General features: G+C 34.4%; 1 protein-coding gene across 4 annotated transcripts in view; it reads right to left on the reverse strand.

Moving 5' to 3' along the window:
- Positions 1–12,689, reverse strand: part of LOC127868799 (zinc finger ZZ-type and EF-hand domain-containing protein 1-like) — a 108,649-nt gene that overhangs the window by 16,313 nt on the left and 79,647 nt on the right. For 3 of the 4 annotated variants that reach the window (XR_008044252.1, XM_052410874.1, XM_052410872.1), the window contains exons 56-63: positions 12,532–12,649; positions 11,584–11,637; positions 10,775–10,906; positions 10,126–10,237; positions 9,258–9,442; positions 8,572–8,901; positions 7,012–7,112; positions 2,217–2,273 (exon numbers count right to left, since the gene is read on the reverse strand). Coding sequence is in view for 3 of the 4 variants with exons in the window: in XM_052410874.1 (XP_052266834.1) it covers positions 2,217–2,273; positions 7,012–7,112; positions 8,572–8,901; positions 9,258–9,442; positions 10,126–10,237; positions 10,775–10,906; positions 11,584–11,637; positions 12,532–12,649 (1,089 nt within the window). In the remaining variant the exon portion in view is untranslated. The remainder of the gene's footprint in view (positions 1–2,216; positions 2,274–7,011; positions 7,113–8,571; positions 8,902–9,257; positions 9,443–10,125; positions 10,238–10,774; positions 10,907–11,583; positions 11,638–12,531; positions 12,650–12,689) is intronic. The other variant, XM_052410873.1, reaches the window with a different exon arrangement.

The raw sequence follows: 12,689 nt of genomic DNA on the forward strand, positions 1-12,689 counted from the left end.
TAACAGCCATCAGTAAATATATTTTTATATCTAAAAACATTTTTATGACAAATTCTGACATTCAGACACATTCTTACAAAACTTAACACACTACTAGGGGTGCAATGATATATCCTATATATTATATTGTCAGGGGCTATATATTTGCTGTATTGCAATATTAATTAAAACGCCAAAGACTTTCATTTGACCTAGAACTTTGGGTTTTGATGCTGAGAAATACTAGTAGTTTTGAATCAACATAACACCTTATTTGAGATGCATGTGTCATTTTATATCTAAACAACGCTCGCCTGAGATAACAAGATATTATTGGGACAAATCTTCTGACCAAGTTTCACGAAGATCAGAAAATAAATGTGGCCTCTAGAGTGTTAACAAGGTTTTACTATAGCCATATTAGGAAAAATGCCCCGCCCCCTGGCAGCCATGTTTTCCAACCAACCGGCATCATTTTGTAACTCGTCCAAGATATTATTGGGATGAATCTTCTGACCAAGTTTCATGAAGATTGGACAATAAATGTGGCCTCTAGAGTGTTAACAAGATTTTACTATAGCCATATAAGGAAAAATGCCCCGCCCCTTGGCAGCCATGTTTTTCAAGCAAAGGTTACCATTTTTGAACTCATCCAAGATATCAGTGGGACAAATCTTCTGACCAAGTTTCATGAAGATTGGAAATAAATGTGGCCTCTAGAGTGTTAACAAGGTTTTACTATAGCCATATAAGGAAAAATGCCCTGCCCCCTGGCGGCCATGTTTTTCAACCAACCGGCATCATTTTTTAACTCATCCAAGATATTATTGGGATGAATCTTCCGACTAAGTTTTATGAAGATCAGACAATAAATGTGGCCTCTAGAGTGTTAATAAGATTTTACTATAGCCATATATAGCCATATATAAGGAAAAATGCCCCGCCCCTTGGCAGCCATGTTTTTCAAGCTAACGTAACCATTTTCGAACTCGTCCAAAATATCATTGAAACCAATCTTCTGACCAAATTTCCTGAAAATTGGACAATATATGTGGCCTCTAGAGAGTTAACAAGGCAAATGTTGACGCCGCAAAACGGACAACGGCCAAAAGCGATCACAAAAGCTCACCATGAGCACGTTGTGCTCAGGTGGGCTAACAAATGTGGGATACGTTCAGGGTGGATCAGTATTTGTATATGGAGGGGAATTCATTATATTGTCTACCTGCGTACCAATGTGGACATTAATCAATGGATTAATTGCATAACAGTGTGTTATATTGGTACGAGTCACATGTTTATGTTTTGTGCAGTAAACTTATTAGATTAGAAGAAGAATGATCAGCTTACAATTACACTGTCGAATAAAGGTGGACATTGTTATTGTCAGTAAATATTCATAATTGTACTGAAAGTAAGTGACTAATTGTTGAGAAATGATAATATGTTTATTTCCCAGCTACAATACTATTCAAGATCATGATTATGACACTGACATTTCAAAAAAAAATTTTTGTAAACAAGTGTAAAAAAAGAAACTGAAAGAACAAAAGCGGAGAATAACTTAAGAATTAATTTTACTAAAGTATCTGTTGAAATAGAGAGATAATTTAAATCATCTACTGGTCAGAATGAGTGTGTAACAATGCTTAAAAACTTTAAATAATAAATGATTGAGTAGCTTTTTAATTTGAATAGATATTCAGAAAGTTATTGTAGCTATGTGAACTGATATTACTATGACATATTACATCTAACGCCTTCTTTTCACAAATACTGCGATATATGAGAATAATATTACAGTGAAATGCCATACATACAATTTGAAAAAGTTTAAATCACTTTTTAAATTAGCAGTTTAACATTTAGACGTCTGAATAATCAGGTTACATGGATACTATACTCACATAACTCTTAACATTTTTATACATTAAAGAAAGAAGACAATTAACACATATTCAAGATGTAAACTGTCAGTGCTCCAATTCTTTTCATATTGTTTTGATTGGCATTCAATTGCTGTGGGTTTAGTTTATTGCAAAATATTGCATTATAGGTTTTGCCCTATTGTTGCACTCCCTTGACAGACTGATAGAGAAATCCAAAGATAAGACAATGTCAAACTGCCAACTAAGTATTGTTTGTCAGGGACGGGGATTAGAAATGTTTATCATGATGATATGAATAATGAATGAAAACTGATCACCATGTCACCATGAAAAGCTATGTTTTATTACCATTTCTCAGAAAGCTTCTTGATTATTTCTTTTGGGGACGCCTCTACTCCTTCAAAACTGGAAATTATAAAAAAAAATTGGCTAAACAACGGAATAAAAGAGAAAAATAGAGAGAGCAAAATGTGGATGCTAACTACTTGTTCTATATTATCTACTGCATTTTTGTGTGAAAGTTTTGCCTGTCACCGTTTAATTGAAACAACATAAAACAGTTGTGTTTGTGACATTGCATAAGGATTAGACAGTTGGTCGACCAAACTCAACATCCATACAAAACTAAATCTGGAAGTGAGTTTATGTATCAGATAAATGCGTTGTACTTTTAGTGGGTCTTAGTACAAATCCAAACAGTGTAGCTCAGGTTATGCCCCTGCATCTGAATACTCTGATGAGGAATCAATAAACCTCGAGTGATTTAACCCTTTGCATGCTGGGAAATTTGTCGTCTGCTAAAATGTCGTCTGCTGAATATTATCAGAATAGCAAACTGTTTGGATCCTGATGAGACGCCACGTTCTGTGGCGTCTCATCTGGATCTAAACTGTTTGCAAAGGCCTTCAAAATTCGGTTCCGGCACTGAAAGGGTTATAGCAGGCAGAGTTGCAGGGTTGCTCCTGAACAGACTGCACAAATACTTAGGCTGGCCAGATATATCATATAGAGAAATAGAGAATAATAGGTTAGTGTTGATTATAGATCAGGTTTATCATGTTCGTGCTGAGCATGATAAACCTGATCTATAATCAACACTAACCTATTATTCTATTTATCCCACTTTTTATTTTGTAAACCTTTTTGTTTAAACAAAATTAGTTTGACTGGAAAATTTCGCTGGATTTATGACGTCATTTCGTCGAAATATTGACGTCATTTCTTGCCTTTGATTATAGATGATATTTAATCAACTGGGCTTTAATCAACCGAATTCGCTGTAAAAGTGGGATAAATAGAGAATAATAGGTTAGTGTTGATTATAGATCAGGTTTATCATGCGAGGCTTAGAAAACAAAAAGCAGGAGCCTTGGCGAGAGCTTTTTCGTTTTCGTGCCGAGCATGATAAACCTGATCTATAATCAACACTAACCTATTATTCTATTAATCCCACTTTTTATTTTGTAAACCTTTTTGTTTAAACAAAATTAGTTTGACTGGATAATTTCGCTGGATTAATGACGTCATTTCGTCGAAATATTGACGTCATTTCCTGCCGTTGATTATAGATATTTAATTAACGAGGCTTTAATCAACCGAATTCGCTGTAAAAGTGGGATAATAACAGGTTACTGCATGATAGGTATGTAATATATCAGGCAAGGCTTAGAATAAGATTAATGGCGAGGCTTGCCAAGTCGTTATTTTATTCGTGCCGAGCCTGATGTTTTACAAAATGATCAGGCAATAATCTGTTTTTCTCTTTATAATACATCTACGTCCCACATTTTATAAGAAATTGTGAAAAAATAATCACTTCGACACTGTATTGATTGCAAGAATGTATATGATTTTTGATGTTTAATGTGTTATAATGACGTCATGAGTACTTGCGCTTAATCTTTGTAATTTTTTTTTTTGCTTTTTATGTTGCTTTTTGTGTATAAAATATACAATGTCTTGGTATCAAATTGTTTGTTTTGTTGAATCTGATTCTATTTAAAAATTTTTTACTAAATATGATGACTTTATGGTTCATTCTGAGTAATATGAAATACCTCCTATCATTGACTGATATAACAACTTCCTGTTGAACTGATATAATTTTTTTTATCATGCAACGTTATATCAGACAGATATCAATGTAGAGGTATAATAAAACATCTATTTTTGCACTATGGGGCACATACAAAGTACTGTAAAGTTATAAGTTAGAAACATTTCAAATTACCTTAGAGATGCCAAATTAAAACATCATAGATAAAATTTCATTACTTGCTTCAATAAATAGGTAATTTAGGAATTTTTTTATTTATGGTATGTTACAACAACCTCCGCAAACATTGCCTTAACCCTTTCCCACTTAGAAGCAAAGTGAAAATGGCTATGTGCAAACAACACAAAACCAGAACAGCCTGCGAGTAACTCAGTCTGTTCAGGTTTTGTGCTGTTTGCAGTATCGAAGAGTTGGAAATGAAGTCTTTTAAACTTGAATCTAGTAAGAAAGGTCTTGAATTAAATTAAACTTTCTAACAAACTTCAAATTCGTCAAAATACGTATCTGAGAGGCAAAAGGTTAAACAAACATAGCTCATTGGTAGTCAGTTTTTGACTGTAGGAAGCTGTCAACAAATGACCATGAACATCAACCATTATTGTTTCTCATGAGCATACAGTCAGAAGATAAAATATTCCAAATTAAGATATTTTACCGTAAGTTTATCACCAAACAGAAGCAAGTCCATTATAGTTGCATATTTTGTTAAAATAAAGATGTTGCCTTCTTATGCAAATTCAGTATTCTTATAATTGATACCATGCAGAAAATGAAAAAAAATTGTATTAATTTTCAGACCTGTGAATTAAACTAGAACCTGCCACAGTAGTTACAAATCTCCTGAATCAACATGAAGATATTTGTAGAAAGATGTGACAAAGAAAAACTAGACACTCGGGTAGTGGTCAGGTTGACCTCAGGCGCATTATCTGAACAAAGTGTGTAGATAACCACAATACGATGTAACATACCAAATATTAACAAGTGGTACTTGGTGTTTCAGAGATTTTAAGTTATTTGGCAATATAAGTCAACATAAACTATTTGACTCCCTGAGAGTGCCCGGTTTTAACCCCAGGGTCATGAACCTGAAAAGATGGTCAACATGTAATGTAAAACAACACATAGGACATATCTGGATGTTGTAGTGTCAGAGATGTATATTTTTTAACACATTCTAAAATAACAACCATAATATTATAGAAGTTGGAAAGGGGCAAATACATGCAAGTTTAAATGTTATAATTTGTAAAGTGTTCTCCCCATAAATTTGTGTAACAAGACAAACGGACAGACAGACAAGACAGACATGCATGATATTCCAGTATACCCCAGTGTACTATATGTATCTGGAGGGTATTACAAGGTGTAGTTAAATAGATTAATTTAAAGGCTCATAACTCAGAATTAAGAGAATGCATATGTTCACTTAATGGTTAATACATACCAGGGGTATTTCAAGTTTCAAATGAGAAAGCATGAAGTAGCTTGCTACACAAACTTGAACATTCAAATGGCAGCTATGCTCATGGCTTAGTTCAAGGGCACCTAAATCAGGAAGTTGTGGATCACTGCATGGGAAAAATTAAGTCATGTACATCTTCACTTATTGATGATGACAAATTTCAACTTTTAGTTCTTAAGAAATTGGGAAGTTGTTTGCTTAATAGACCTGAACATTTTATGAGGACAAACCAACAGACAAGAACGGACAACGACTATATTATACACCCTATCAAACTTTGTTTATGGGCGAACAATCACCTGTAAGTTTCTATGATAACACATGCTGGTTTATTGATGAATATTGATACATATTTATGTTAGGCAGGCTCTGCTCTAGGAATAAGCATACATAGGGACTATCACAATTTGTTTACTCACAAAAAAGCAAAACCAAAGTATCAATAACATATAATTAAAATATGCGCCCATCTTTGTCATATAATATTTGAAAGGACCAATTACAACCAACAAAATACAGTATGCAGTAGAATTGTGAGTAGTTATTTTTTTTTTATCAAATGTTAAATGGTGTGGCACTGTTACTTATGTTTTTAATGATTGCAGAAAACAATTATCAATTTACTCTGGTCACCATAAGTAATATCACACTGATCAGTATTTCATAAAGATCATGTTTAAAAGCGAGCATTATAATAGTAAAACCACCATCTTGTATGTGTGCATATATATTCCAGTTTGTTTTAGTTCTTGACATGTTTGCTACAACAAGATGGCAAAAGGCTCCATGCTGCTCACAAGAGAACTCAACATACGGAACTGTTCTAAGCAGCTTTAGGGATGTTTGTATTATGAATGTGACTTAGGACCTTGCTTTTTATTTGTTTGGGAAAACCATGCAACTTCTAAGTTTCAGTATAGCCATATAAGGAGAACTGCCCTGCCCACTGGCAACCATGTTTTTTTCAGCGGACTGCAACACTTATTTTTAAATTTCAGCTGAGATATCATAAGAACAAAGGTTCTGTGTTTGTATCACAAAGATTGGAAAACATGTGGCTTATAGAGTGTTTAAAAGAATTAACTATAGCCAAGTAAGCTAAATTACACCACCCTTGGGTGGCCATGTTTTGCAACGTACCAGAACCATTTTCAAACTAAGAAAAACATATAATTACAACAAATCTACTTCAAGAGCAAGTTTCATTAATATTGGTAGTTATATATTAATTCTACAGTGTTCACCAGTTGTTGTTTTTTAAATTTGACCTAATGACCAAGTTTTTAACTCTACATTAACCAGTTTTAAAGTTGGCAGAGATATAATTGAGACAATATTTGAACAAGTTTTATGAACATTGAGCAGTACACATTGACTCCAGAGTGTTTGTAAGGTAAATGTTGATGGCACATAGCAGACCACAAACTATAGTTGATCACAAAAACTCACTATGAGAAAGATTCGCTCAAGTGAACTAAAACATAGGCTAAGAATCAAGATGCAAATACAAGTTTCATTCATTGCTTGTATACATGCATACATTGTTGTATATGTTTGTTGAATGCAACAAGGGTTAAACAATAGTTATAATGGATTTATAACCAACATTTTATGTCACATACTTCTCTAGAATAGCCTTGACCACATTTTCTGGGTTTCTGTCATTCATGTCATAGATCACTTTCAACACAGACATAGGTAGGTTCAACTCACTTTTCAGTATCTGTAAAGTGACAAAGACAAGAGTCAGTTTCCTTATAGCTCCTAAGAAAAATCCTAACTTGTGTTGAACAAAAGTGAAACTTTCAGATTAAACATTCTAAGATAAATCCTATATGTTCTGCTAAAAAATGAGAAAAAAATAATTTAACACATATTTCCTAGTAAACAAGATGATGCCATTAATAAAAGCATATGCCCCCAGTGTAATCATTGCCAGTATTGATTCATTGCCCATTTAAATAAGTCTTAGTCCAAAAGTAGGCCACTTTCAAGGTCAAAATAAGGTAAGGTGATCTGGGTGTGTTGAAAGAGTCCATAGATAACATCTTAATAAGTATAAAAGTTTTGTAGCAAGGGGTATGGACTCAACACATCATTTTGAAAAAGTAAAGACTTTGGACTTCCTGATTAATTCAAAGTCCATAAGTAGGCCAAAGTAAAAATGATGTCAGGGTGATGTAGGTGTATTGAAATATTTCAAAGACTCAAGAATCAGCTTTGTAGGTCACATCAATGATGTAGGACGAAACAAGTTATGTACAGACTGACAGAAAAATGACAGAGGCCAATTGCTATATGCATTTCAGCATCTGAAGATACTGAGGGCATCAAAACATATTGATGTGAAGAAGATACATATCCATAGGGGGCTAATGCCATAACATACCAAGTTTGCCTCAAAACTATGCTTATGTCACAACAAAGCTGTTTATGGCTAGCTTTGACTTTTTACCTCTAAGTGTGACCTTGAACAGTGAGGTAATGTGACAGGTGATACATCCTACACTAAGTCTCCTGATGGTAATTATTATTTAGTTCAGTAACAGCTTGAACAGGCTATTTAATGGTCAAATTTGACCTTTGAATTTTAAGTGTGACTTAACCGTTTATGAAGAGAGACAGTTTGTCCATACAAAATGCAGGTGACCATTATTTTACATTAATTTCAAATAGAATGATGAATTACAAGTTTTAAGTAAAACAGGACATGTTATGATGGATTTTATTTGTGCAAAATCATTATAAAATCCATCACTGTTTGGAAATGTTTTGGCTGTGACAGCATTTTTCAAACTATCTTATGGTCAAATTTCACCTTTGCCCTCCTAGTGTGACCTTAATCTTATAGTGATTTACGTTTGATCCTAGTTATTTCAAAATCTATCAATATATGACAAAGTTATGTCAGAGAGAGGAATTTTTAAGCTGTTTAACAAACAAATTTTAACTTTGACTTCTAAGTTTGACCTTGACCTTTAGACACAGCAACACGTTACACGGGACATGTCGTGTTATGATGGTGGACATTTCAAAATCCACTTAAATATTGCAAAGTAAGGGCAAAGACTTTGCACAGACCTATGGAAAATGTAACTGCTATATACCTCCTTATTCAAAAGAGTCATACAAATCTGCTAAAGAACAAGCCATACCACGTTCATGTACACCATGAAGCTTACTTTGAACATTATCTGTGCCTTTTCATCCAATTCATCAAACATGTCTAGCTCGTCCACCATATTCAGATTAATGAGACAAGAGGAAATAGTAGATGAACTGTCACTACTTGGATTATCATCATCATCGCTGTTGTCATTGTCATCATCATCATCATCATCATCATCGTCATCATCATCATTTTCGTCATCATCTTCCTCTTTTTCTGACTTTTTTGGCTCTGATTTTGTTTTCAGCATTTCCCTCAGTTTCTCTTTGAGTTCATTGGTTGTCGCCCCTTTCTTGACAGCTGTGGAGCATCCCTCATGGGTGTACAGCATCAGGGTGAGAACCTGGTAACAATGAACACATATTGATTATAAAACCTATTGGACTATCACCATTCAAAGTTTCCTTGTGTAGGTACATTCTAATGCATTTTATTTATATTTAAAGTAATTCAGAAATTAATGCAAGCCTTTTATTTCAAACTTGCATCTGTTACAATACTGCACTATGTGTGTATCGAGTGTAATACTGTACAAGTTTTCACAACCATAATATTAATGGACTTTTAACTGACATTACAAGAGGTAAACAACTCAAGAAATGTTTTTTAAATTCAAGCAATGAGAAATAAAAACCAACCATGCTCAATTCGATTCCTAATCTCCATAAAATAAAAGCAACAAAACAAAGAAGTCCCCACCTCTAAATCCTTAACAAGCCACAATTGACTGCAGCCTGTGCCCTTGCTGGCCAGGGACACGATGCACTGTATAAAGTCAGGGGCATATAACTCCTCCACCATGCAGTTCTCTCCCATCTGGAGGCCGTTGTTGAGAAGCTTCAGGGCAAGGGAGAGCACCCAAAGGCTCTCCACATTCTCTGTCTCTGCAGCAGGTGAAAACATGTTATTTTATGAGCTTTATAAGCAATGTATTGTTTTCAAATAAAACTGTTTTTACGTGCTTCAGATTTATTAGATAATAGATTCTTATTCCTAAATGGTTCTTGTACAACTATATATATGGTTCTTGTTAATTTAAGCTGCATCATGTAAAAATGTGTCTTATGCCATAATGAGCCAGCATAGCTTGTAATAAGCCTGTATATCAATGCAGAATTGTAACGAGCTACACCGTCCCCTTATGAGAGATTAAAACCTTGCATTTAATGGCAGCTAACAGCATGGCTCCTGACCAGACTGCTTGATTACACAGGTTTGTCTGGCCCTAAGCTAGCCACATATTCAATATGACCCATTTTGAATCTGATACTACAAACAAAATTCATGAACATAAGCACGGCATAATAACTTACAATTGTCATTTAAATTGCAAACAGATTGTCAGATCATGTTTGAATCAAAATTACGGCATCATCTTTTTCATTGGCATATATATACAACTCTCATCATTCTGTTACAATGCCATGGAATCAATCTAACTCACGGCCATGTGGTTAAATTCAAATGGGAAATTTCAAATTTATTGTATATTTGCAAATATATAAATGGTATTTTTTTTCTAAAGAAGAGTGTGGTTGGATTCACGATATAAAAAGACAATGAGTACCTGACAGCTTCTTGGCAGCAATGTTTTTCACAACATTAACAAACACAGTAATGTTTGTTGCATCCAGCACTTCAGGTACCATGGAAACACAGTCTATGTACTTGTCTGGTATCTGGAATAGCGTCAAACATGATCCATTGGAAGGAACAGGCATAAAAGCATATATAATATGTTAATAATAATGCTTCTTAATATAAACACCCTCAGTCTGTTATTTAATTTCTAAATATTATTATAGCAGGCTAATAAAACAATGTAGTTCCTAAAGCCCGTGGACACTATTTTGTGTGCCAAATCAGTTTTAGTGAGGTGCAATCGCAGTAATTTCTGATGATTAACCTTGGTATTTTATCAACCATATTTATGTACATTGTTTACAATTATTAATGAATTCCCATCAAACGAACATTTGCTGTTCAAAATTATCAACTTCGGGTACACATTCACTCCTAATTCGTCACATGCACATATGATATGCTTTTCTTTTTTATATATTTATACTTAAACTTCAAACAAGTGCTGTCAAAAAACAGTGCACCTGACTTTTTTATAGTCTAGTAAATTATTTTACCTATCCAGTAAATAAGTATATTTCTAAATTGCAAAATATCTAACAATTTTTTATACAAACACTTGTCTAGAAGTGTACCGTATGTCTCTTGCGTGACTTGACGTCCACAAGGAGGGTGGAGTGTTTGTCCGGGTAGTGTTTGAGGACAACACCGTTACGGAACTCCAGGCCAGTCTGGTTATAGTTCACAAGTGTACCAGTTGTAAGCACCTGGGGTCAAATATTGGGAATGATAATGTACCAGTCTTAAGCATCTCGGGGAATCTTAGGAAATTTGAGCCTCTCTCTGAGAAAACAGGATTTAATGCATCTGCCAAAAAGGGGTATCCCAGATAAGCCTGTACAGTCTGCACAGGCTAATCAGGGACAACAATTTCCACTTTTATGGTATATTTTGTTTAAAAAAGGTCTCTCCTAAGAAACAATCCAGTTTGGACAGAAAGTGTTGTGCCTGATAAGAATGTGGGGAATGCAAATTGTAATCTGGTACAACACTTATCGCACATGCATTCAGCCCTGTTTGTAATTTATTGTTGCTTTTTAGGATATAAACAATAATTTGGAGTTCTGATACGTAGGAATAAATCATGAGGATATTAATGTTTATTTTTTTAATTCTTAAATGAACTAAAACATACGTTTCCAATATTGAAATTGATATTATTCCTTCAATCATAACATAATAACATTAATTAGTCATTTACCTCACAAGTTTTGGATACTTGAACCCAAAAGTGTGTGTCATCAAATGTGTGGACAAAAGGTTTTACCTTTTTAAGGGGAAACACTTTTATGAAACATATTCACAATGTAATAATGGGATACATATTAATTAAATTCTACAAAAAATAAACCTTGAAGGTTTCTCAGAGTTTCACCCAACGTACCTCAGGGAAGCCAGCCATGACAAACATGGCAAAGATTGAATGAAGCTCTGGCTCCTGGAAAGTACAAGACATCAAAGCAATCAAGCACGTCTAAATTGTCTACTTCATCTGACAATTGCTCAGTAGCCCCCCTCTGGTTTCCACTTTATTAACTATTGAGAACATGACATATTTTACTAGATCATATATAACAATTAAGACGATGGAAAATTAAGAACAACTATGACATCAATTCTAGTGTGGCCCTATTCAAGAGCTCCTAATTGATTAACAGCTTTATGCGACTGGAAGCAAGTGTGAGTCAAACAAACAAAAGAAGTTTGAGTCATTGGGTTTTGACAGTAGATCTATTTGTCAGAAATCATAGTAATTCTATATTGACTATATAGTTCATTCATATTGTCTGATTTTAAATTGGTTAAATATAGTATATCTATTTTGTCAGAATTTATAGTAGATCTATATTGTCAAAATAACAGTTGATTTACATTGTCTGATTTTATAAAGGATCAACTGATGGATGTTGATCTTAAAAGCAACACCAAAGCACACTTTTTCCCTGAACAAAACACAGTTGAGAATCAAATTTAAATTTATCTTCAAAACTATGTCTGCATTCATTCATATATACTCTCATTGATATACAACTATTCAATTTGCTGTTAAAGCAATATCTCTGTAGCCTATGGCTACCTGACAACAACACTTAATAAGCCGTAGAAGGTCTTGGACTCAAAGGTTGCGTTGGTATATAAGATATGGGTTATGCCTGGTGACCAGTAGGTCATGGGTTTGATCCCAACTGTGGCAGCATTCTTTAGATCTCCCCCCAAAGACACCAAGTAGCGGTTCTAAGTTCCAGAAAACTGCTTCAACAGTGTTTCAATAAGTAATGATGTGCATGAGCTTAAATAAACAGGTTTAAAGGAATGTCTGTGACTACGCTACCTCTGCAATGTTTTTCACGCAGTCAGTGAGATGGTTGTGGAGTTCCTGTTTCCAGTCATTGGCCTGGTACAGTCGCTGCAGTATGCGGGCAGCCGAGCATGACCACTCTAGTCCAGATCTACATGCAATGAAAATGAACGAGCCTCACTCTGTGAAAA

This window comes from Dreissena polymorpha, chromosome 2 (genome assembly GCF_020536995.1).
Source record: "Dreissena polymorpha isolate Duluth1 chromosome 2, UMN_Dpol_1.0, whole genome shotgun sequence".
Taxonomy (NCBI): Eukaryota; Metazoa; Mollusca; class Bivalvia; order Myida; family Dreissenidae; genus Dreissena; species Dreissena polymorpha.